We start from the raw sequence: 25,184 nt of genomic DNA, 5'->3' as shown, positions 1-25,184 counted from the left end.
AAGAACTTTAGTCAAGAACTTACTTGCATATACATAGGTAAAGTGGGGTTGTCCTTTTCTTATCTGGACATGCATATGCATAAAAGGGTTGCATGCAATTAAAGTTCACTAGGTGATAATATAAAAAAAGTATGATCAATAAAAGCAAGGCAATATGCAATTTTATCCACAGCTTTCAATTTTATATTAAAGCTAATGTCCTCTGGCTGGAGACTCCACAGTAGTAGCCAGCAGCCGTTAACATTTTGGCAAATATATTTTCTCACCACCATGACTACTGCGAAAGGTGTCTCAGGGTTAAGACTGCTGGTTTGGATTAAAGTCTGTTCTTAATAGCTTTATAAATGAAGCTCTGGGATGTAAAATGTATCCATTAGCTTTGAAAATAGAGTTATATTTATTTTTAAGTACATGATGAAAATTGTTCAAAAAGCCTGCTTTTCATTAAATATAAACTGAGTTATAATAATACTTACTGTGGATGGCAGGCAAGTAACCAAATACAAATATCTATTACTATTTCTCCCTACATTCTTAAAAAGTTATCTATATTTTCTACCCCTTACTCTGTTTCAATGATTGCTTATTACTGTTGACTACTTTGTATTTGTACTTTTTGACAAAGAACTGCATTTTAACTCAGGTTTAAAAAGGTCCCCTTTCAGGTAAATTTAGAAATATTTTAATCAACACACATAATCACCTGAATGCCCTCATGATGCTTATTTTTCCAGTGCACACTGACTCTCTGTCAGAAATGGAGAGCCTGATTGGAGTGTCTCGATAAGATGAGTGTGTACTTTTTTTAATGTTCCTCACACTGTGACACTTCCTAATCCAACAGGCAGTGTAAGGAGTTACAGATATAATAGGACAGGACAGCAATCACATGGTTGATAATGTGAGGGTGCCAGGAACCCCATGGTTTGGTTTGCCGCAATCCGGTTTTGGATTAGTGTGAATGCTGCCCTAAATAGGTCATTTAGTTGTTAAAACATTTCATCTGGTTCTTTAAATTGGCTACGGAGAGCAAGTATTAGGGGGTGATTTTTGTACTGATGTGTCTGTGCCACTTAATGATTACAAGCAGATTTGAACAGAACAATAAGGAGAATACTGTTATTAACTTTTGTGAGGCTGACTGGCAAAGCAAAGTGTGTATGTGTGTTTTCTCAATGAAAACTGTTCCATTTGCTTTTCAGCTATTCAATGCGTGGGTTGTTATTGAGCAACCACACATGCTGTTCTTAAAAAAAAACATTACTCGTTTTGCTTGCTTGCTTTGAACAAAATGGCACTCTTAAAGGTCACAAAGAGCAATTGTAAAAACTTCCATTAACATGGGAGGCAACTATGGGAGAAAAAACGTCATTGCCATGACTTACTTCCAAAAACAAAAACAAGTTCTGTTGAACGTCTTCCTAACCCTTTGCTAGTCTGTAATCATTCAGTATGTGGATTCATATGAAGGTATTCTACATGTAGTACTTGCAAAATCAGGTGTTTTCCTTCTAGTTATTTCTGCTAATAGAGCCAATTTCCCATCCATGAGAAAGTTATTTCAATTGCTTTTATTTTCCCTTTTTCAGATTTTGTTACATTTAATTTATTTTTATTTAAAAGAATTTATCAAACAACCCCTGGACAAGCAGGTTCTTATCAAGATTTCTAGGTTAAATAATCCAGAATCACAAGAGGCCTTTAGAGTAAACAGGTTTAAATCATTCCCACATGGCCTTTACAACTCATCAATAACCTTGAGATAACAATCATCACAAGAAATTTTGGCTCAACTGGCCAGGCTGTTTCTGTAGACACACCAAAAATTTGGTGGTTAAAAATATGCTTTCAATTGGAAACGCTTTGGAAACCCACGCATGCCTGGGGAGAACATGCAAACTCCACACAGGTGGACCGACCTGGATTTGTGGGGTCCTATTTTCTTAATCCAACATTGAATAATTAATGGGCAATCTAGGTGTGGAGGAGGGCTGCAATGTGTATACTGAAACCAATCCAGCAGATTGGCTTATAACGTGGCAAACGGTGGACTTGATGCCCTCAGTTAAAATTGCACAGTAGCTCTAAAGGAAAACTGAAGCATAGAGTTTCCCTTTTGCCTTGCTCGCAAAGTCCAGACAGGAAATCCTTCTGATTGTGCGATGACGGAACAACCTCTCCACCCTGCTTGGGTGTTACCTGCACCTGACACGTACATCTGTTATGGTGGCTGCAGCACTGACACTAAATACACACACAACATTGTTCACTCAAATTATTTCTCTAACATTGCTTGAATTATATAAATAACTCTCAATTGCACAGGCATGCCCAATTTTACTTTATATGGTTTTAAAATAAGGTGCCTTTGTCAAATTGGTTTTATAAATAGCACTTATAAATACACATTTTAAAGACGTACTGTACTGTTTTTTTTTTAAATTCGGAATATAAGCGAGTGACTCAAAACTTTTGATTTTTTTTCTGAATATGCATTGCGTCATCTCATGTAACAGAATTATGCTTGCCTCATTATTATTATATGCAGTGCCTGTTGTAGTTCCCACCACAAACGTCTCACTGCTTTTATGTTAGGCACTTCAATGGCTAACCTTTTTCAGTGTTGACATTTTTGCGCTAACCTCAACTGTTACAATAAAAAATAATGTTGATGTTATTATGGCAGAAATAAATATTTCTCAATTTTTTGATGAAAGCTTTCTATAGTGCTGCAGAGTATATTTACATTTTTGGATTTCCCCCTTGGCACTTTCTTGGTGGCTTATGTCATACATTTTCATTTCGCTGGTTCAAACAGTAATGCCTTGTAATGTTCTTCCATTACCCCTTCCACAAAGTGCAGCGTTCTCAGTACACATTAATAAACACACACACACACGCACAGGCACGCGCACACACTCCTTTGACATTTGTTTTTAATTAATTGCCCTTCTTGTGCATGTACTGACCATTAAACAAAATCACTGTGGTCCTCTCTGCACAATTCTCCCCTTTGTGTTGTGTTTGTGCTTATACAAACCAGCTTTCTTCCTCACAACATGGAACTTTGTAACATGAGTCTGAGCTCACCCGTCCCCTTGGATTTTGTCCTTAGTTGTCCCATAACAACGGCAGTCATTTTTTTTCATTCTCACATTCTTTTATCCGTGTTGTTGTTTCCTGACCCTCTGAGGAATCAGATGGGAAGGGAGGCCAGGGGTGCTGCAGGTGGGGGCTGAGGGTCTCTTCAATATGACCCTTCCAAATGCAATACCTCATCAAAATGAAAACTCACATTTTCTCCTGAACTTTCCTTCATTTTGATACAAACCGTTTCATCTTGATCCTCACAGGAGCTGTTCATTTTCAATGTAAGCCCATCACAGTCATGACCTGAGATAAACTTAAATTAAATGCCTTGCTCAGGAATGATAAATGTGTTTATAATAAATGGGGTTATTGAATGGTCATACTGTAACTAGTTTTCCAATGAAATCATGAATTTTTTCGTTATGTAACTTTAGGGGGAACGTGAAAGTGATCCAGATTGACCTTTTTCTCTCAAACTGTGTATTACAGGCGTCTACGTACCACCTGGTGCAGGGACAGGCGCTGGACCAGGAACTGGATTCTTTCCAGGTAACAAAGGCTCCCAAGTCTGTTGGAAGAGTTTAGAATAATAAACTACAACAGCCTCTTTGCAGCTAAACCTTGCTCTGCAGATCAGACATTTTACCACACTGACGCATAGATATGAAAAAAAATGGGAAAAACTCTTATTAAAACATGTGAGTAAATGAGAACCTCAACTAATTCCAATTTGTAATATAGTAAAATGAGTAAACCACTTGGCAATTTTGAAAATTAAACTATAACAGTTGAAAATTAAACTATAGCAGGACACTTTCAGGACTGATAAGTTCATTGGCCACACACTAAAATATTTTTGTACTTAATGTTCTTTTTATCTCTTCCTACTCATTACCAAAGCTATATATATGTTTAATTCCTAAAAGGCTCCTCTCACGCAGAAGTGATTAGCAAACATAACTAGTTTGTTCAGTGGATTCACAGACTAAAGTGAAAGAAGATGCATGGAGCACAGTGTTTGTGTTCTTCCAACCTCACTATGGTGTCAATGGTCTGTCCAATCAGCATTGTACACTCTGTAAATGTGGTAATGTTGATGATGAGACTTTATATGCTTACCCGTTCACAATTTAAGGCAAAATAATTACCAAATCCAAGATTAAAAGAAAATTATCATGAACAAAGAAGTCATAACTCAAATATCTGTAATTTCCTTTTAATAGGGTCTTCAGGAGGAGTGCCCGCTGGCTATAAACCAGCTAAATCAGCTGGTGAGTAATATATGACATTAAATGTATGGATTATTTATAGAAGATCCAATGTTTTTTTTTATGTATTGCATTAATAATACTTAACTATGAAAATAAATTCTGCAGCAGCATATATATTTATAGGTGATTTTCCTATAGTATGTGATAAGCAGACTATGTAAGAAGTACATAGATTTGAATTAAGTTAAACTTATCAGTGATTTCCTTCATGGTAAAATGAAGCTGCTGAGGTATAGAAAATAAACGATATGTTGATGAATAACTTTCAATAGCTCTGTGCAGAATTGACCTCAACAAATGCCATTGCCTCAGATCGATTCCTTTGGGTTGTTGATTTCACACACTATTGGTATTATATCCAGTCTCCTATAAAGGTCTATGCACTATGCCTATTTTTAAACCCATGACTTAAATAAATCCACACCCACATAAAAAAAAAACGATATGCGGTTCAGTTACTGACCAAAACTCAACTTCAATTACATCAGTACTGCAGAAACAACTTGGGATTCAGGGTCATGTAACTACAAGCTGAGAACAATTATATTGAAAGGATATTGTGATAGAGCTGAAAAATGGCTCAACCTCTGCTGTCAAGCCTGATTATTCCAAATACATGCATCGTTTTTTTAACAATACAATATAAGAATTATGACAGCATTACTGATCTCTGGCTTATAAGTCTATGTTTGATCTTGGCATTAGGAGGCTATGGAGGTGGGGGGCAAGGTGGTGGCCCAGGAGGCCTTGTGCCAGGAGGCCTTGTGCCAGGAGGTGGATATGGTACTGGAGGCCTAGGAGCAGGTATGAAAAATACAAAGAAAAGTCAAGTATTCTTAATCATTGTTAATCTCCAATTATCTGCCAGTTGTCATGACAAGGCATTAATTTCCATTAGCATTCTTTTTCAACCACTCCAAAAAAGCCCCATTATACATCTACACGTGTACTAAATTACATTTGTTTTCCCGTTGCTGACTATAGGACAAGGAGGCAAAGGCCCTAAACCAGGTAAGATTAAAATCATTAAATTATAGTAGAGTTAGTGTTTCTCACTATACATATTTGTGCGTAATTACTTTGTAGTCATAGTGTACTTTCCATGATCGCACTGGGAATTCCTGACTATTTAGAGTCCCCTTAATGGGAAGATTATTAACGTTTACTGTATTCCTTACAATATTGTATGTTCTCACACTCATTGCCAAGCCACTGGGGAGACATAAACACCATTTGAAGGAGCTGCCCTTATCACCGTGTGTTATAGGTTTACATTATCTTGGGCGGTATAGACATTCTGATTAGGTGTGGTTTTGAAGGCATTGGAATGCGCTTACACCTCTGTCGCATTAGTGAGTGATGATTGGCTGAGTATACGCGAACGAACGAACATCCACGCCTGTTGAACAATGGTTCCAGAGTACTGATGGTGTTTTTGTACCGTCATACCCTCACAATATCTGGAAACCTCCAAGTTGAGATTTGCTTCAGCCCCTTTCTCCAGTGTTGCACAGTAAATATTTTCAGTTGCTGTTTTTTTGGTCTACGTTTCGCTTTAGCAACTTTTGGCCATCGTTTGATTTCCTCAAGCACTTACTGATATAATCTGAGCATAACTCTATGTGTTCAGAAAGATAAGGAAGCAAGTAAATGTCGTACCGGCCTGATAACACAATGTTCCCCTTGGTGTGTTACACCCCTTAACTGAGATTGGCAGGGAAGTCACTTTGTGTAAATGACCACATTTCCAGTGTAATATAGAGTGGATGTTGATTTTGGCAGGGATTTTTTAAAAGCAATTGACCGAGACTTTTCATAAAATCTAGGTTGTGCTACCATGTGCATAACAATTAAAATGCACATTTAATATTCTCTTTAAAAAAGCACTTTTTAGAACACTGCAGTTCTGTTACATGTGTATATTCTTTTTTTCTCTCTAATATTCATGGTGAGATCATGATCAGAAATGATGTCATGGGTTTGGCCACAGATCACAACAATTAATACATTTTCAATTAGATTGCCCTGATGTCATCTTCTAAAGTGCTCCCAGCCTTTATAGGTATCTGGCAGTGGAATATAAACATATTTGTTGTTTCTTTTATACCGATCAACTTTTAATTTGTTTTCGCTTGCAATTGAAAGAGTCATTCACAATTATGATCAAACTAGGTTGGATTGTTAGAAATGTAAACTGAGTTATCCTCTGTTTGATTAAACAGCTACAGTTGCCAGAATTAGAGGAGTGCTAGGTATACCCTTCTCATATGATATCATTGAATAGGCTCCTGCAAATTGAATTGTTTTCTATTTCAGATACTGGATTATTTTAACCAGCTCTGTCATAAAAATTCAGAATGCCAAACAACAAACATTGGTGCTCAATGTGATGCATGGTGTTGTTCTTGATCCTAGAATTGTGAAATACGGCTCAACTCCATATTTTGACAGGGACAAATACATACAGGGACAAGCAATACATAGCATATGACTATCCATGGCAGTAGAAATAAAGCATTTTTTGTGTGTGTGAAAACCGGATGGATAAGTATAATGTCAAAAAACATTAGGTCAAAAAAATATATGAGCTGTTACATCTGGAAGCTGTTTAATTTCAGACTTCCCTGCTGAGTTTATACTGTAGTCGGCTGAGATCATAGAGTTACCACCACTGTCGGGTATACCTGAAATAACCTTTTTGAAAGTAAACTATGATGCAATCTGGCTGCAGCTTTATTGTCTGCATACTTTTCTTTGATGTATTTGTTGGTTCAGTCCCAGCAATTTATTTCAAATTAGAATAGGAGGTTATAATAATGTCGGATTTGGACAATCAGTATAAATTAGGATAATAGATACCAACAGTTGGTTATTGTACTTTGTGAATAGGAGAAGATGTAGTGTCCTTCACCTTCAAGTGGGCAGCATCGTGTGTATATTAAAATCAAAAGATGTGACGTCACTTTGGACAGCCAGACCCCAGACTTCCCTCTGTTCCCAAGTTTTTCTTGTCCTTTTCAATTATACCACTATTCTCATATCGTTATTATTGGGAAATTTGGATTGCGTGTTGTGAGAGCCTTTGTGTGATCTATAGTGCAGAGCACCTGTTTCAAATACCAGACCAACTGCTGCATGTCAGGGTAATTTCTTGAAGAAATATGATGTATTTTTGTCTTCTGAGTCACATGCTGAGGACAAGAAATAAAGTCAACTGAATGAAAGTAAGGATAATTAGAAATGACAAGTATAGGATGATATACGCTCAACAGCCACCTTATTAGACATACGCGTCCTTGAGAAGGCAAAATTCTAATTAGCCAATCACATGACAGAAACTCATTGCTTGAAGCCTTTTTTCAAGATGGTCTGCCCTTCAAACTGAGCATCAGAATGGGCAAGGTGATACATTTCTTTGAACATGGCATGTTTATTGGTCCCAGGCGGACAATTTTCACACACAACCATGTCTAGGGTTTACAGGAATAATCTGAAAAAGATGAAACATTCAGTGAATAGCCATTCTCTGGGGCAAATAGCCTTGTTGAAGCTATAGATCAGAGGAGAATGTCCAGACCTGATGAATAACATTTCTAGTCTCCAGCACTCCCCAGGATCCAAGTGAGAATAAAGGGGTTCAGAAAATTAGAGGAGACCTGTGCTACAGGGTGAACCTCTATGTATTCTTTTGAACTATTCCACACACTGCAGTAGGTGCTGTTTTCTGTTCCAACTGACCCAGCACAAGCAGATTAATCATTGCGGTTTATTTAGAAACCAGCAGTACCTGAGGGAAATCAACTGATTACACTTTTTAGACACCAGATTGGTGAAAATTCTTAATTGTTGGAAAAGAAAACTTGCATGCCTTACAGCCCTTGAACTCCGGTTTCGACACCCTTTCGTAGACCATACAACAATAGTCCATTCCTTCCCTTGCACGTAGACACCAGCAAAGTGACCTAAAATGCGATATGTCATTATTCTTAATGTTTCAATTTGTTTAAGAGCTTTTTTGTCCTCCAACATTACTGCAAATCATTTAGACAATTCGAAAGATATTTCACTAAGTATTTTTTTCCTCATGATCGATGCAGTGACATGCAACAGATGGCTTGCACTGTGTTCACAACCTTCCCAATGACGGAAGAACTTGGAAGATGCTTTGGGGTCTTTGCATCCAGCATCAATGCTTCACTGGTCATTTTCGCACCCGGCCTATGCAAAATTGCTTTCCTTTCTCAACCCTGACTTGTCAGAAAGGTATTCAGTGCAATGGCAGTCAGATGCACATGTGGACCATCTGTGAGAGGAAACACATTTGGCCCAACCAAGCCTTCAGGCTTCACATTTTGACATCAGTTCTAACCAAATTCATAGTTTGTACAATTAATCTTTTTTTGCCCTGGCTGTTCAGATATGTGGCGATTCTCCTCACGTGTTTCGTAATCTAATGATTGCAATGTGTTTCTGCCTTGTCTGCATGCCTTTGTTAAACATACTGCAAGTATGCTGGCTAGGCACAAATGGTTGATGAGAACGGTATTGTAGAAAGATTCAGTGGATCGTAGGTGGCAGAGGAGCTTGGACATTTCTTCAAAGTGAATAAAGTTTAGCAGATTGTCTCCATTCGGACAAAAATTAAAAAGGGCCAGACCCTACGGCTTAAAATGTTGTCTGCCGTTGTCGGCTTTGTATGACTTCCCGCGTAAACAGTGACATCATTGACTTAGTGGATAAAGGGGTTATTTGAAGTTTACAAATTAGAATGGTTTCAAATATAAACAGGAACAACAACTGTCACCACGGTGCTAAGTGGACAAAAATAAGGCAGCACAAAGGTTGACTGAGAACCTTTGGAAGCTTTCAATGATAGTGTTATAACTCCATGGAAAAATTTCATGAAAAACAATCGAAGGCAATTTGCCCAACACGGCAGGCTCAGACCATTGTCAAGAGACATTGCGATAAATGCAGTTTAGCGTGAACGTATAATTAATCCAAGATGTGTCCAACCTGGCGTGTTCCGTTTGGGTGCACATACCTGACAGCACAGGGAACCAGCAAGTGACAAGGACAATTAGAGGTCACAGCAGAAAGGAAGAGAGGGAAAGCATGGGAAGTGTCAGTGTGTCTCACGCAATGTGAATTACTACAGCACCTCACATTACTCTGCTTTTATCCAGCTCGGCCTGCATCACCTCACAAATATTCTGTCTATCCACCAGCTTGGAAGTTTTGCAGTGGAATAATTTGATACTGATAAAAATCGTGTGTGATGACTACGGAGGAGAGAACGAATGCTTAGGTTTAAAAGTAAAACTCTATTTGGGACCTTAGCCGAAGGATCTAGCCCATCTGTCAATTAAAGAAAAAGATTAAAGATTCTTCAGGGAATTTGCCAAGTCTTTGAAAAAGTTGTGTGGACCACCCTTCCACATTACATCACAGAAAATGCAGCCCTCTGCATTGCCAAAGCACGTTTGTGTACCTTCTTTTGTTGATGATGTCATGGCAAACGCACGAAAGATGCAGTATACGTCTTATCATTTTTGCAACAGTTTGTAAACGAGATAACAGAATGAAAGGTATGAGTTCAAATAGCCTCCTACTCCTTTTATGAACATTAAAAATGGAATTACAAAGAACAAACATTAATGAGATTCATGTGGAGTTTATCTCTGATCTGTTACTCATACGGTTATTGAATGAATGGCCAAAATAGAGAGCACAAAGTGGGGGATCGGAAGAGATAGGAAGCAGTGGATTAATCTATTCGTCACACACTGGTGTTTGGCTTCCCTCTGTCCAACCCATGAACACCTTGTGTCTGCTCTCTATGAACTCAGAAAGCATTTTGGGACCGTGCAGAAAATCAAGGCGAAAGGAAGGGAGTTAGAAGTGAAGACAGTGTTTTGATTAATGGGTTTTGTATCACTCGATTATCATACCAGATCATCTGACCTCGCCCCAATGGAGAATGAGCGAGGTGTTTGAGGGCTGAGATTGAAACCAGATATATTTCCTCTAATGTTTGCACATATTCATCATTATCGACATTTTACAGGAAATAGGATGATTTAATTTCAACGCTATTGGAGAGAATTTATTAGGATGGCTCATTGATAACAAACAAATCTGACGTATATCATCTCTAAATTAAGAGGGGCCGGTTTGTGTGAGTTTATGTCCTGTCGTAGTACGTCCAACCCAAACATGATTGTTTAGGCTGACAATGTGGTGTAAATATGGCCAAACACAGAGCAACAAAATCCAACACCTTTGTTCCCTAAATATAAAACATATGATAGTCTGTCATGCCATCAAATATTTATTCATATATCTCAACATTTTCCTCTGTGTATTCTAAAATCAACTGCTTACAAAGTAATACACAGTATGTGTCATCCTCCTTGTTGCTCAGAGTCACAAGAGAGTGTTTGCATGCTATCTGGTAATACCTCAATATTCACAATTTCTCTTGGGATATTTATTGTTTCATTTGAACCAACTGTATTTTCTCACTGTCAAGTAAAGTCAAAGCAGCGTCTGAGACTGTTTTATGCTAAAAGCCTAGACTCATACTTAATCACATCATCTTGGGCTCAATTCTGTTTCTGCATCTCATCTTGTGTTCTCAAACTAGAGTCAAATTTGATGATGCAAGACTATGAATGCCATCAGTGGCGAAATGCCAGGGGGACAGATTATTTTATTTATCTTACTCACCTTTGGGATTAAAAAAAAATAGTACCCAACCCATTTCATTCCCCATTAAAGGGATAACTGTTGATAATGGGAAGACAATCAATATTTGTTTGAATGTTTTTTTAACTATTCTTATTTTTGCAAAGATATTGGTTTTATTATTTAAAGTGAATGCATGGAAAGCAAAGCTAAATATATTATACATAGAATCTTGATACTACTCACCATTTCAGTGTCTCCCCTGCCTGGTGCTCAGAGTTGGCTTGTGAGGGAGGATAAGTGGTAAATGAATGACTATTGATAACAATATGTATGTGCTTTTATAGAAATACTGTTTGTCCACCTTCAACTATTTTTATGTAGTTTGTATGGTATGTGTATATTCAAGCTCAGATTTACAGTTTTTCTTTTTTAGGTTATGGCAATCTAGGAGCCTGGGGCCTCGGAGGTGGAGGTGGAGGTGGTGCAGGTGGTGGTTATGGAGCTGGAGGCATCGGTGCCGGTGGGTACATCTCTAGGAATGTGTCTGTATATTATTCTCTTCAATTATTTCCTTATTTTCCAGACTATAAGTCACACTTTTTTCATTCATAGTTTGGCTGTGTGTGCGACTAATACTCAAGTGAAACATGTTTTTTTTCCCTCCCTGATCAGCTGTCTTTTTGAAATATTTTTTTAGGCTGTAGTTATCCCCCCAAAAAATCTGTCAACAGATGCCTATTTATTAGCCTTTTGATTTATAATTGTTACTTCAACATATATTTATTCTTGGATTCTGATGAAATAAGAGTTGCACTCCAAAATGCAATTTATACCCCTGTAAGACCTTTTTTTTTACCTTCTGTATTCTTTGGCTGGTGCAAAGTCAGCTCAGATGCAATTTATAGTCCGAAAAATACTGTATAACAATGTAAAACAGTTTTTTTTGGGTTAAATTTCAGACAGTTTATTCAAATGATATTCTCTTCATAGGTGGCTATGGAGGGTATGGGGGTGTCCCGGGTGGATTCTTCCCAGGAGCTGGACAGAAGGCTGGTAAAAGAGGTACAGTCCATTCATGAAACAAGAAAAGCCTCAAATGTAACAAAGAATTATGTAGAAATTTAAGTCTCGGTATAAAATGATACATTAAAATCCAATCACGTACCTTCATGTTTGATATCATAATAAAGCGTAAGCTGTTTTTGCTGTCTTACCTCGAATATGAGTTCGCTAACTCTATCTTATTTTGGATCTCAAATATTGCTGTTGGCTTTGTATAAGATTTAGAGATTGCTGTTCATGGGAACATTGTTTTTTGTGAGTGTAGAACTAAATGGAGCGATTCATGTATAGTTTGTTTAATGTTAATGGTCATTTCTCCATTACAGGTGCTGGGGGCCAGATGCCACCATTTGGAGGTAAGATGTATGCTGGTACACTGCAAACACTGTGAAACAATGCATGTAACGGTCTCCGTACTTGTCCACTAGTAAGACGAAGCCCAAATAAATGTATCACATTAATAGTGAATTGGCATGACGAAGAATGTTTTGGACAGAAACATACTCCCGCTAAGCCCACTGTGACCTCACTGCCTGTGATGTTTATGTCCGTGTGATTTATTTTAAATTAGGCAGCTTGATGAGGTATGGACTCCTAGGTCCGCTCATGACGAAGAGCTTTGGCAAACAGCTTATTCCTAAATATTGGTTGGCAGAATGAATGGTTCCCTCAAATTGGCTCTGGGCTAATTTCGCTTTTATTATTAACAGAAAAGCGGGGGACGGCTCATTCCCCTGAAAGACCAAAGATAAAGTAGCATTGATTTGCCAAAACTTTGCTCCAAAAATCTCCAGAGGTCACATACTTATAGGTACTGCGCAACGTCTGTCCAGGCAAAGTATGTAGAATGTAAGAATTTAAATATGAAAACAATAGATGATGAAATAAGTGGGTGCAATTTTTTTGGAGTGGACAAACTCCCTTTCTTTTGAGACAGCTCATTTCTTACACGAGAGGTTAGCCAATGAAATAAGGCATTTGTTTAAGAACAGTTAATGACTCTTTGTTGCTGCCTCCCGTAACTATCCTAAAAATCAGCGATGACACTTTTATTTCTAAGGATACTTGACTTGATATCGGTCAGAGAAGAGATACGTATTTGTCTCTTATGACTTGATTATATTTTATTTTACTGCAGGAGCTGGAACTGGAACTCTTCCTGCTGGAGGCAAGATAAAACGATAGAATTTAACGTTTACTTGTGCTTCTTTGAGTACTCTTACTCACTTTGCAGTAACATTGTGTCCTTATTTTTAGGCCCTGTAATCCCACAGACTGGCTTGCCAGGAGGGGTTGGTGCTGGATCAGGAAAGAAAGCTTCCAAAGTACCAGGTATAGTATAATCTAATCATAATCTATTCTTCATGGTCATTTGCAGATCGGATATTTTTTGGTGTAGTTTATCTATGCGGATGAAATCATAGAAAATTGGTCTTCTTTTGCAATGGAAATGTGTTGTAAGAGCAGGTATTTGTTTACACTGTTGGATTGAAAATGTTTTTTTCCCTTGTGTTGTTAGGATTCCAATATGGATTTTCTTTAGAAAAAAAACAATGGAATTAGAATGAATCTGCCACTTTGTCGTACATTAACCCATTTTGGTGATTTAGCCCATTACTCTTTTGATGGACACTAATCTATTTTCTGTTCTTGAGATGTAATTTTCTTGGTGGTTTCAAATTGCCTTGAGACTAGACACAATGCATGCAGACTTCAATAATTCTTCTGGTCAACCTAATGCATATACTGCAAAAACACAGGAAGACTGCAGTGTTTCTATCACATTAATATTGATAATTGTTGTCTCCGGAAGGTGTGGGTGTACCAGGACTTTATCAAGGCGGTTTGGTACCAATGAATGGTATGTCACTTTTATCAAACTAGTATTGAGACACATATTGTACTTCTCCAAAAATATATGGCAATTGAGCTGTTTGTTTTAACATTTTTTTTTCATATTGGTGCCTCTAGGTTTTGGAAATCGTGGAGTTCTTCCAGGAGTTGCCACAGGCAATGGACTCAGTCAAAAGTCACGTAAGAATTTTGTTGTTGTTTAAGCTCCTGTGAAATAGTACAAAAAAGTGTGAAGTTTCTACTCTCGTGAAACTTTCGTGACACTTTAAAACAAGGGTAGAGAAGCTAAAATATAATTTATAAAATAAAGTACTGGTGAATGCACCAATAAAAGCATCACATGGGCACTGTGCCGCCGATACTAATTCTAGCAACTACAAAAACCTAGACAGCACTTATGTAGTATCATACGGGTACTTAAACTTCTTTGCGATGTTATATGCGGCATTAATTTGCAGCCTTTACATCAAAAGATTTGTTCACATTTTTTTCTTAGTCATGGTCACACAGAAATTTGGCCATTTGGCTGCTTTACAGAATCCAGAAAGTATTACTTTGATTTAACACAGTTGTTTGCAAGTAGCTATCCTCTGAGTGTATCATGTGATTTTTCTTCTGCAGTTGGTGCCGGAGGACAGGGTGGTGCTGGACCAGGTCAGTTAACATTATAGTTTAAATTCATTTACGATATGAAAGTGTCTTTTAAATACATTTTGAAATGTATTCATCAATCAGGCTATGGTGGAGTGATGCAACCTGGAGTGTTCCATGGATATCCTCTGAAAACACCCAAAACTCAAGGTTTTTTAGGATTCATTCCTGTTTGACAGTTGTTACTCGGTACAACTTTATTTGTCGGCCTTACACCATTCTATCCTATTGAGGGAGTAAGGGTTTAAGAATATACTAATACTAATAGTCACTAACTAATAATGGGATTTAAAAAAATGTTGGTTAATTGTTATTCAACCTCCATTATTCTCATGTTGTTTGCATCCCTCATCAAGGATTTCTTATTTGTTCTCAGGTGGCTATGGAGCAAAACCTGGAGGTGGAAAACTTCCATTCGGTACAAACGCTTGATTCTTTCATTGCTCCAAAGATTTTTTCATAATGATGAAATCAGCCACATGTTGTTGAAATGTCCTGTTTCAATGTTTCAGGTTATGGGGGGTTTGGTAATCAAGGAGCTGGACTTCCAGGGGGCAAAGGTGGCCCTGGGCCAATGCCTGGATTTCCTGTTGGAACTGGTGTGTATGCCAAAGTCTTGTTTTCTATCACAGGCACAAAAGCAAAAGTCATGTCATGATATTTTCCTTGTTTTTTGGAAGGAGTGGGCACTGGTGGAATTTCCCCCGGACAGGGGAAATCTGACAAATATGGTAAACTTAATCATTAAGACAACAATAACATATTGTGATGCACCTATATAGTATTTAATGCCTTTTATTTACAATTGACATTTTGTAGGTTTGGGGGGTGCTGGTGGTCTTGGTGCTGTTGCTGGTGGTGCTGGTGGTTTTGGACCTGGCGCTGGTGGTTATGGACCTGGTGCAGGTGGTTATGGTCCTGGTGCAGGTGGTTTTGGTCCTGGTGCACATGGTTTTGGCAGTGTTGCCGGCACAGGCGGACAATATCCAGGGCTGACACCAGGAGGTAGTGTTTTTTTAAGATTTTTAATTTAAATACTTGCTTGTTTACAGTTGCCATGAATTAATGCATGTATTTCATCCCTCATTTCACAGCAGGGTATGGACCTGGTTCGAAAGCTGCCAAGTATGGTAAGTTGAATTCTAGCTGCTTTCTTTTTACATTGGTATGCAAACAAAAAATATCCTTGAAGATCGATGGCATATGGTGAATTCTATAAATATTGAAAGGTGGTGTTCCTGGCGGTGTTCCTGGCGGTGTTCCTGGCGGTGTTCCTGGTGGTGTTCCTGGTGTTGTTCCTGGTGGTGTTCTAAGTGGTGGATATTTACCATCTGCCAAATCACCTAATTATGGTAAGGGAATTTTTTATTATTTTGGTAACGCTGGTTGCTTATATCCAGACAGACACTTGCATTATTTTGCATTCCTGATCATTAAAATATCTTTCCATGGGCTCTTTTACAGGTGGCGTACCGGGTGGTATTCCTGGAGGCGGAGTTCCTGGTGGTCTTCCTGGAGGCGGAGTTCCTGGTGGTCTTCCTGGAGGTCTTCCTGGTGGCGTTCCAGGAGGTGGATATTTACCATCCGCCAAAGCAGCTAAATACGGTAGGGGAATTTAGCATGTGGAATGGTTTCTTATATTTAAGATAGACAGTGGTCCATTCTTTATTTGTGCTGATTAAAAAAAAAATCCTGGTTCTCTTTGACAGGTGGTCGAGGTGGGGGTGTACTAGGGGGTGTACCAGGGGGTGTACCAGGGGGTGTACCAGGGGGTGTACCAGGGGGCGTACCAGGTGGTGTCCCAGGTGGCGTACCAGGTGGTGGCCCAGGTGGTGCATATGTACCCTCCGCTAAAGCTGCTAAATACGGTATGGACATTGTAAATGGTTTTAGTGGCGAGATTGGCTGATATCTAGGGGCAAAGCTATGGTATCATGCAAACATTTACTGAACAATCATGATTGCTGTCTCTCCTCTGCAGGTGGTGTGCAAAGCGGCGGTCAAGGCGGTGTTCAAGGCGGCGGTCAAGGGGGCGTTCCAGGCGGTCTATCAAGATTTGGTGGATATCAACCGGGAAACAAAGCAGCTAAATATGGTATGCATATTGTTCTGTTCATTATATTTTTACCTAGTCCTGACTATGGTAATATTCCGATGAGACATATGGATTATACATCCAAAACAGATTCATACAATATAAGTAAATATTTCGTCTACGCAGTTAATATGGTATTGCTAATGTTTTTTTTTTTTTTGCATTGTTACATTTTATACAAGTAAAATCTTACTCTCCTTGACCTGTCCATAGATGTATTCTGTGAACATTTTACATTTACACCAATGATACAAGTTTTTTTTTGTTCTCTATGAAAGGTGTACCAGGTGGTGTACCACAGGGAGTACCCGGGGGTTCACCAGGGGCCGTGCCAGGTGGTGTACCAGGTGGTGTGCCTGGTGGTGTCCCAGGATTTGGTGGGCAACAGTCAGCAGCAAAGGCTGCTAAATATGGTATGGGAACAAATCTTCTGGTCAAAATTCCCAAGCTTGATGGTTGGTTTGACTGAAATTTACACCAATATTTTCTGGTACAATTCATAGGCGGTGTGCCAGGTGGAGTACCAGGAGGTCTACCCGGCGGGGTACCAGGATTTGGTGGATATCAACAAGGAGCTCAAGCAGCTAGATATGGTATAAAGAATCTAATTGACGATAAAGGTTTTTGTTGAATTTCCTATGTTTTTGGTATCCAAATTAGAGTTAGCCACACATAAATCCATTTAAGATAACATTATCTTTCTTGTTTTTTTTTATTTACAGGTAACGTACCGGGGGGTGTACCAGGTGCTGTTCCTGGCGGTGTACCTGGTGGCCTTCCTGGTGGTGGATATTTTCCGTCCAGTAAAGCAGCCAAGTATGGTAGGGGAAATTCTAACGCTTTTAGTAGTGATGGTGGAATGGTTGCTGAGATGGACAGTGTTATATTGTTGATTTATTCTCATTGAAAAATCCATCTTGGTTCTCTTTGACAGGTGGTGTCCCAGGGGGTGTACCAGGTGGTGTTCCTGGTGGTGTGCCTGGTGGTGTCCCAGGTGGTGGATATCTACCCTCCGCTCAAGCTCCTAATTATGGTAGGGGATATGCAAATGGTTTTGGTGGCAATGTTAGCTAATACAGTATGGTGCATGACACAAAAACTAAATTAAAATTAAACAAACAAAAAATGGTGTGGCAGGGGGTGTTCCAGGAGGTGTACCAGGGGCTTTGCCCGGTGGTGTATCAAGATTTGGTGGATATCAACCTGGTGCCAAAGCAGCCAAATATGGTATGGATAATACTTATTTCATTACGTTTTTTATCCAGTTAGTACTGTGATAGTGTTCAGATAAACCTATATCCAGAAAAACCTTGCCTTGTTAGAATTAATGGAATCAAAATCTTGCTTTCCTTGAGATGTGATGTAAAAGATCCCAGGTGGCATACCACAAAGTGGTGTATATTATTCAACAGTAACCAAAGCAGCTAAAGATGTTATAAATTCCAACCTATTTTTCACAGTTCTTAGTATGGGTGGTGTACGTTGTATGTGCTGCACCCTAGTACTAAATGTATTGTGTGAGAAATTTACATTCATACCCATAATCCCCTTGTTTTTGTTCTCTTTGAAAGGTGTACCACAGGGTGTACCACAGGGTGTACCACAGGGTGTACCACAGGGTGTTCCACAGGGTGTACCTCAGGGTGTACCACAGGGTGTACCTGGGGGTGTCCCAGGATTTGGGGGGTATCAACCAGCAGCGAAGGCTGCTAAATATGGTATGGGGACTATACTTTACTTGTCACAAATTTCAATCTTGATGCTGGTTGGGACTTTGGTTTGGGTCTAATTTACCCCAACATTCTTTGGTATTTTTCATAGGCAGTGTCCCAGGTGGTGTACCAGGTGGTCTTGGTCTACCAGCTGGAGGTGTGCCGGGTGGTGTACCAGGATTTGGTGGATATCAACAAGGAGCTAAAGCAGCTAAATATGGTATGGAGAATGTTCTTGACAATAAAAGCCAGGTAGCGTATATACAGCTTTGTATAATTCGCTTCCTCTTACTCGGGTTCCTTTCCAGGTGGTGTACCTGGTGGTGTACCTGGTGGTGTACCTGGTGGTGTACCTGGTGGTGTACCTGGTGGTGTGCCTGGTGGTGTTCCAGGTGGTATACCAGGTAAGGGATATTCAATATCAGCCAAATCAGCAAAATATGGTATAGTAGGGTTCTACCAATAATAATTCAATGACGCTTGTGTTAGTATGGATTGATTGACACTATCCAGGGATACATTTATATTTATTATACCATAGATTTACCGGTAGTATTTGTTTGTAATGAAGTTTTGTGTATTATAAAAGTATTTCTAAATCCTCTACAGGAGCTGTGCCAGGTGGAGTACCAGGAGGTGCACCATTTTCAGGACCAGGGAGAGTTCCGACATTTCCAGGGACTGGTGCATATTCACCAGCATCCAAAGCAGCAAAATATGGTAGGGAAAGTGCTCACTCAGATGTGTTTTAGACGAAGCTAGAAGTCCAGTTATTGATTCATTCTCTAAATTTTGAACTACAGGACCCAGACCAGGGCCAGGAGGCGCAGGTGCAGGATTTGGAGGAGTACCGGGATTAGTCCCAGGAGGAGTTGGAGGTGGACAATATTCTGCTGCGGCAAAAGCTGCTAAATATGGTACAATAAATGTTCAATCCTGGAATACACTAATGTTTATGACCTAGTTAACCAGGTTCATTTGTATCCTGCGTTACAGGAGGAGCAGGATTGGGTACCGGAGGACTAGGAGGAGCAGGACCAGGTGTCGGCAGAGTACCTGGTTTGGTACCAGGGAGTGTTGGTGGTGGCCAATACTCTGCTGCTGCAAAAGCTGCTAAATATGGTAAGTATCATTTTTCGCATAGAACTGTAGCTAATATTCAAATTTTAAGTTTAAACAACACACTTTTTTTCTTTACTTCAGGAGGGGCAGGGTTGGGAGCTGGAGGCCTGGGCGGAGCATTAGGAGGAGTGCCTGGTTTGGTACCAGGAGGAGTTGGCGGTGGACAATATCCTTCTGCCGCTGCAAAGGCTGCTAAATATGGTACAATAAATAATATACACTGTTTTTTATTATCAATATTCTAGTTAACCAGCATGCTTTATTATTGCTACTTCGGGTTACAGGAGGAGCAGGGTTAGGCACAGGAAGACTGGGAGGCGCAGGACCAGGGGCAGGCGGAGTACCTGGTTTGGTCCCAGGGGGAGTTGGTGGTGGACAATACTCTGCTGCTGCAAAAGCTGCCAAATATGGTAAGTTGATCCTTTGTATAGATCTAATATAGTTACAATCATTTTTCGCATTGAACTGTAGCTGTTAATCCGATAGCAGGTGGTAATAACTTTTTGTGGCACAATATTTAATTTTATTGGTATTTGCTTGGTGTTGTTTTGAACTGGATATGATTTTGCTGCAGGTGGAGCAGGAGCAGGGTTCGGAGCAGGAAATCTGGGCGGAGCCGGAACAGGAGTCGGAGGAGTACCTGGTTTGGTACCAGGAGGCGTTGGCGGTGGACAGTACTCTCCTGCTGCGAAGGCTGCCAAATATGGTACACTTATTAAATGAATTAACAGTTCATGTATTATAAATGGTTAAGTCGTTGGTCTAAATCTAAACAGACAGCTTGAATCAGTAGTCATCTTTGTGGTTTACAGGAGGACCGGGAGCAGGGATAGCCACAGGAGGACAGGGAGGTCCTGGTTTTGGAGGTGGTCAATATCCTGGTGCTGCTGCAAAAGCTGCTAAATATGGTACAGGAAATAAAAGTGATAGGATAGTAGTGTATTCCTTTATGGTTTGTTTTCATATTAACTTTGTTTGGAGGAGTGGCAGGATTAGGAACGGGAGGCCTAGGCGGAGCAGGAACGGGAGTCGGAGTTGGGCCTAATTTGGGACTGGGAGGAGGACAATATCCTGGAGCTGCTGCAAAAGCTGCCAAATATGGTACAGGAAATAAAAGTGATGGTACTGTATTCCTTTATTGTTTGTTTTCATATTTGTTTTGTTTGGAGGAGTGGCAGGACTAGGAACGGGAGGCCAAGGCGGAGCAGGAATGGGTGTCGGAGTTGGGCCTAATTTGGGACCGGGAGGAGGACAATATCCTGGAGCTGCTGCAAAAGCTGCCAAATATGGTATGGTATTAAGACACAATACATGATACAATTTTTTCAAATATGTCTGGAATTGTTCATCTTGTTAATTGATCTAATTTAGTAGTTTGAAAAATAGGATTGAATCCATTTTAACTGTTAACAGGCGGAGCAGGCGCTGGAGTAGGAACAAGCGGTCTGGGAGGAACAGCTGGTCAAGTACCTGGTTATCTGCCAGGGGCAGTTGGAGGTGGTCAATACTCTGCTGCTGCAAAAGCTGCTAAATATGGTGCAGTAAATACAATGAAAATGATGGATTAGTATGTTTTTTTTAAACAACAACCTGGATTCATTTTAAATTTGGTTTACAGGAGGAGCAGGTACAGATTTAGGAACGGGGGGACTCGGGGGAGCAGGAGGACTTGGTGGTACAGGAGTAGGAGTGCCTGGTGGTGGACAATACCCTGCAGTGGCAGTTCCTGCTGCTGGAGCAAAAGCTGCTAAATACGGTCTGAAAACGAAATACTTACGTACTATATGTTGACATGCAAATGAGACAAAACAATATAATGACTTTGTAATATATTTAGTTTGTTGTGTTTGCCACGTTTTAATTTTGTAGCGTCAATCAGGTTTTGGTCCTTTTATTGCACAAGTTGCAGGGATTTTAAGTACTATGACATTGAAACCCTATACTATACAATGTTTTAGAATAATGCTGCTGCCATTGACAATATTTTAATTAGTTTCTCTTAAATGTGCATTACACGACCACTCAGTAGTCGTAGTAATTAATATTCTGTTTTAAGGCAGAAAAAATGTAATACTACATTCTTAATATCAATCATTTCTGGTGCAGGAATTGGAGCAACACCAAATCCCGCAGTTCCTGATGGTTCTGCTGGCGCTGTGCCGGGTGGCAGCGACGTTCCCATTGCTGGAAAACCTCGTAAGACTTAACATTCATTTTATTTCCCCTTCTCACTAGCCTTTTTGTAAATGTTATCAGTAACCCACATGTTGTTTCTACAGCAAAGCATGTCAGTCCTTCTGGAACTCCAGGTCCAGGTATTGTTAAATTACATTTCCTTCTTGTATAACTCCATTGACACCTTGACTTCCAAATTCTTGACATGTAGTTAAACCATCTTATTTAAAGGCGCACTTCCAACATAACAATACAGTCAGTGTAGAATTTATATTATGTAAAAACAGCTCATTTCTTTCCATTCTCAGATCATTTTTGTTTCTTTGTTTAAAGCTCACAAAGGAATTATAGATTTTTATGGAGGGGCTACATAGGATTAATTCAATTTCCCTCTGATTAAAAAGTTGAATATTGATACCAGTTAAGTAAAATTACTTACAAGCTTTATGGCATGTTTGAAAATGAATTTAAAGGGGCATTATCACAGATTTTAATCGGCATACAATTTAAACATAATCTTGTACTTTATTCATAAATATTCAAAACCAAGTACCAGTCATTAGTCATCAATCATTACTAAATATATAAATTGATTTAACACGGCCCCGGGTATTGCTTCTTCTTCCAACTACTGCATTTCACTACTGTGGCTACTAGCCCCCCACTTGTGGCAGCTTTAATTTTCTAACTCTTCTGGTTATACCACCTGTGCTCCCTTTCTCTCAGCAGGGCCCACAGCTATTGCTTCAAATGGCAAGGCCACAGAGCTCCCTCAGACTAGTAAGACCAACTGTTGCTTGCTCTCTTTCTTTAAACCAAGTCAGGTTGATAGAGTGAAGGGTAGTAAGATGGTGGCGTTCATGCAAAGTGGCAGTTGACTAGTCATGGTTTTAGCTATAATAATAACTATAATAATTCCTTATAGATTATAGACACTGTGATGTTAACATGACATGCAATATGTCTAACTTTACAGTAGCCACTTTGGGCTAAGATTAAAATAACTTCAAGCATTTGAGTCATTAGGCTTTATTGAATATCAAATACATTTTAGTTTGAAAAACTCTTCCTCAATATGAAAAGACCCGCAACTATAATTTACATTAGCTATAATTAAACTTAGGTTTAACAATCTTTGCCCTCATAACTGGAAAGCTAACTTTAAAAAGTCTTAGAGTCTAAGACTTTTTAAAGCATAATAATAGTCTAAGACTTAGACTATTATTAGGCTAAAAAAAACAATTTGGGGGTTACATCATAAATTATCAGTAATTATTACTGAATCACCACATTTTAAACTACATGCAAAGCTCTTTGTTCCACTAGGCCTAAATTGATCTTACTGTATGTCATATGTATTTAATATTTGAATTTAACTATGTTATTGTCTTGTGTTTTAGCTGGTACAAAAGGTCAAATCCCGGCTGGTAAGTGTGAGCCATTTCATTTCCTTTACAGACAGTTTAGATCATGAGCTTGCCATCTGACTCCTGCAGTATCATATATAGAATTTTTCATATGCAATATATCATTAGAAATGACCTCAATACACAGTGTTACATCCATGTGAAAAATGAAACAGTGAAAACGCATTACATTCAATAAAATTACATCATGATACAGTGCCGCAAATGCCTGGTGATGAGATGCAGTAGGCACTTTTGCCCGCATGGTGGAAGCATATACAAACAAAGCAACTATGCCTCATGCCATTGACAAGTTGATCTACAACTAATTTTGTTTTTTTGAAGGTGTTGGTGAAGGCCTAGCAGGCAAAGGACCAAAACCAATTCCACAAGGTAAAAAAACAGATCAATACATACATTAATAGGCTACATTACCTGTCTTCAACATAAGACAGAGTCCAGGACATACATGAATGAATTGTCACTAATAAGATCAGAATTATTTTCAACTTTAAATACCTTGTACATGTCTTTGTTATTATTAACAATGGTGGTGCAATACATCAATCTTTGGGAAATCCACCTTACAGTACTGACGTCAAGGGTCCGGCCTCCCCTGTGTGGTGTTTGCACGGTTCCCCCATGCTGGGAATATTTTGTATTGACAATAAGTGAATGACTTCTAAACTGTGATTTTAAGGTTACTAAAAATTTACTGGTCTTCTGCTCCTAAGGTGCTGAAACAGGAGTCGGTCCAAGCGGAGTTGGTTATCCTTATGGAGGCAAGTTATATTTTTTATACTTCATCTTTATGTTTTTATATGGTTCATTTAATATGGAATATGTGAATTTAATATGGAATATGCCAAATGTCTTGTCTTCTATAGTTCCTCATGGTGCTGGAACTGGCATTGGACCTGGAACAGGACCTGTGCTTCCTGGTGCAAAGCCATTGAAACCTCCCTGTATGTATATACTGTATATGAAATACATTTACAAACTCTAAAAACCCAATAGTTATTTATTATTTCATTCTTTCCCTCTGATACAGATGTGGGGGGAGTAGGAGGTGGAGCAGGAATCCCACTGGGAGCAGGACAATATCAAGGTTAGATTTCACATAATTTTAAGTACAATAACATAAATTATGCATTACTTTATCATCAAATATACATCTTTGTGTACATAAGAAACCAAAGGTCAATTTCCCATCTGTAGCAAAATAAATATGTTAACTTACTTGTGTTTGCATGAATCATAAACAGTTCATCATAAAGTACTGTGGGAGCTTGGTTAACTTACCAAAAAATAATGCTCCTTTTGGTGTCATTACAATTCAGTGGGATAAAATATATACTCATTTGGGTATGGGCAGGGGGATATAAAAAAGAAGCTATAGCCCACGTACAGTCAAACTTGAAACAAACAACGTTCTGCCCAGTGACCAAAGTGACAGTTGGTCAGGAAGAAGCCATCACTTTGGCATTTCCTGTACAGGGAACCGATAAGTCTTTTTAATGGCTGTAAAGCCAATAAATTGTTGTTGTTGTAAACAAACCTTTCTCAAATTTGAAGCAAGTTTCTATTTCCAAAGGTGGATACCCTTATCCCTCAGGAGTTGGACTGGGTGGTGCTGGAGGAGGAGCTAAAGGACCAAAACCAGGTAGTTCTTCTAATACCATCTAATATCCTAAATTTTGATCAAATACTTAATGAACTGCCGCTGATAATAAGATGCAATTACAACTTAAAGAAAATCAAAAATCTTCCCCGAAATACGATGCTCAGAGTGGTTCGCCTTTTAGAGAGAAAGCGTGGCATAATTTCCCATTGGACTGCAATTATACTCTTGCACTGTACTCGCTGCACACCATCAAAGTGTGTCATTTTAAAGATAACATCAAGCCCAAGAGACTCCTGACGTAATTTGGCAAAAGTAAACCAAAGGAAATTGGACTCGGGTTAATGAGTTTTTTCATTTGAGATCAAAAGATGACAAACAAATGAGAACAATGTTATATTCTGAATATTCTGCAATAATCTGACCAAAATGGTT

The 25,184-nt window shown here is 39.0% G+C and overlaps 1 protein-coding gene across 1 annotated transcript in view; it reads left to right on the top strand.

The window, feature by feature from the left end:
• elna (elastin a) overlaps positions 1-25,184 on the top strand; it is a 30,186-nt gene that overhangs the window by 2,258 nt on the left and 2,744 nt on the right. The window contains exons 2-51 of the mRNA XM_077722927.1: positions 3,580-3,639; positions 4,314-4,361; positions 5,067-5,165; positions 5,346-5,372; positions 11,485-11,571; positions 12,042-12,113; positions 12,440-12,469; positions 13,252-13,281; positions 13,371-13,445; positions 13,927-13,974; positions 14,085-14,147; positions 14,589-14,621; positions 14,703-14,768; positions 14,995-15,036; positions 15,131-15,217; positions 15,299-15,349; positions 15,438-15,623; positions 15,713-15,748; positions 15,848-15,970; positions 16,083-16,223; positions 16,328-16,486; positions 16,600-16,713; positions 16,992-17,126; positions 17,217-17,306; positions 17,436-17,534; positions 17,648-17,746; positions 17,851-17,940; positions 18,285-18,431; positions 18,535-18,645; positions 18,734-18,829; positions 19,035-19,145; positions 19,229-19,342; positions 19,422-19,547; positions 19,629-19,748; positions 19,832-19,957; positions 20,122-20,253; positions 20,360-20,455; positions 20,529-20,648; positions 20,717-20,836; positions 20,961-21,083; positions 21,166-21,303; positions 21,654-21,743; positions 21,827-21,862; positions 22,449-22,502; positions 23,123-23,149; positions 23,474-23,521; positions 23,863-23,910; positions 24,016-24,093; positions 24,180-24,236; positions 24,723-24,791. Of these exons, the coding sequence (XP_077579053.1) occupies positions 3,580-3,639; positions 4,314-4,361; positions 5,067-5,165; positions 5,346-5,372; positions 11,485-11,571; positions 12,042-12,113; positions 12,440-12,469; positions 13,252-13,281; positions 13,371-13,445; positions 13,927-13,974; positions 14,085-14,147; positions 14,589-14,621; positions 14,703-14,768; positions 14,995-15,036; positions 15,131-15,217; positions 15,299-15,349; positions 15,438-15,623; positions 15,713-15,748; positions 15,848-15,970; positions 16,083-16,223; positions 16,328-16,486; positions 16,600-16,713; positions 16,992-17,126; positions 17,217-17,306; positions 17,436-17,534; positions 17,648-17,746; positions 17,851-17,940; positions 18,285-18,431; positions 18,535-18,645; positions 18,734-18,829; positions 19,035-19,145; positions 19,229-19,342; positions 19,422-19,547; positions 19,629-19,748; positions 19,832-19,957; positions 20,122-20,253; positions 20,360-20,455; positions 20,529-20,648; positions 20,717-20,836; positions 20,961-21,083; positions 21,166-21,303; positions 21,654-21,743; positions 21,827-21,862; positions 22,449-22,502; positions 23,123-23,149; positions 23,474-23,521; positions 23,863-23,910; positions 24,016-24,093; positions 24,180-24,236; positions 24,723-24,791 (4,377 nt within the window). The remainder of the gene's footprint in view (positions 1-3,579; positions 3,640-4,313; positions 4,362-5,066; positions 5,166-5,345; positions 5,373-11,484; positions 11,572-12,041; positions 12,114-12,439; positions 12,470-13,251; positions 13,282-13,370; positions 13,446-13,926; positions 13,975-14,084; positions 14,148-14,588; positions 14,622-14,702; positions 14,769-14,994; positions 15,037-15,130; positions 15,218-15,298; positions 15,350-15,437; positions 15,624-15,712; positions 15,749-15,847; positions 15,971-16,082; positions 16,224-16,327; positions 16,487-16,599; positions 16,714-16,991; positions 17,127-17,216; positions 17,307-17,435; positions 17,535-17,647; positions 17,747-17,850; positions 17,941-18,284; positions 18,432-18,534; positions 18,646-18,733; positions 18,830-19,034; positions 19,146-19,228; positions 19,343-19,421; positions 19,548-19,628; positions 19,749-19,831; positions 19,958-20,121; positions 20,254-20,359; positions 20,456-20,528; positions 20,649-20,716; positions 20,837-20,960; positions 21,084-21,165; positions 21,304-21,653; positions 21,744-21,826; positions 21,863-22,448; positions 22,503-23,122; positions 23,150-23,473; positions 23,522-23,862; positions 23,911-24,015; positions 24,094-24,179; positions 24,237-24,722; positions 24,792-25,184) is intronic.

The sequence above is a fragment of the Stigmatopora nigra genome, chromosome 8 (assembly GCF_051989575.1).
Source record: "Stigmatopora nigra isolate UIUO_SnigA chromosome 8, RoL_Snig_1.1, whole genome shotgun sequence".
Lineage (NCBI taxonomy): Eukaryota > Metazoa > Chordata > Actinopteri > Syngnathiformes > Syngnathidae > Stigmatopora > Stigmatopora nigra.
Note: the sequence above shows the minus strand (reverse complement) of the source record. Positions and strands in the feature narration are given on the sequence as shown.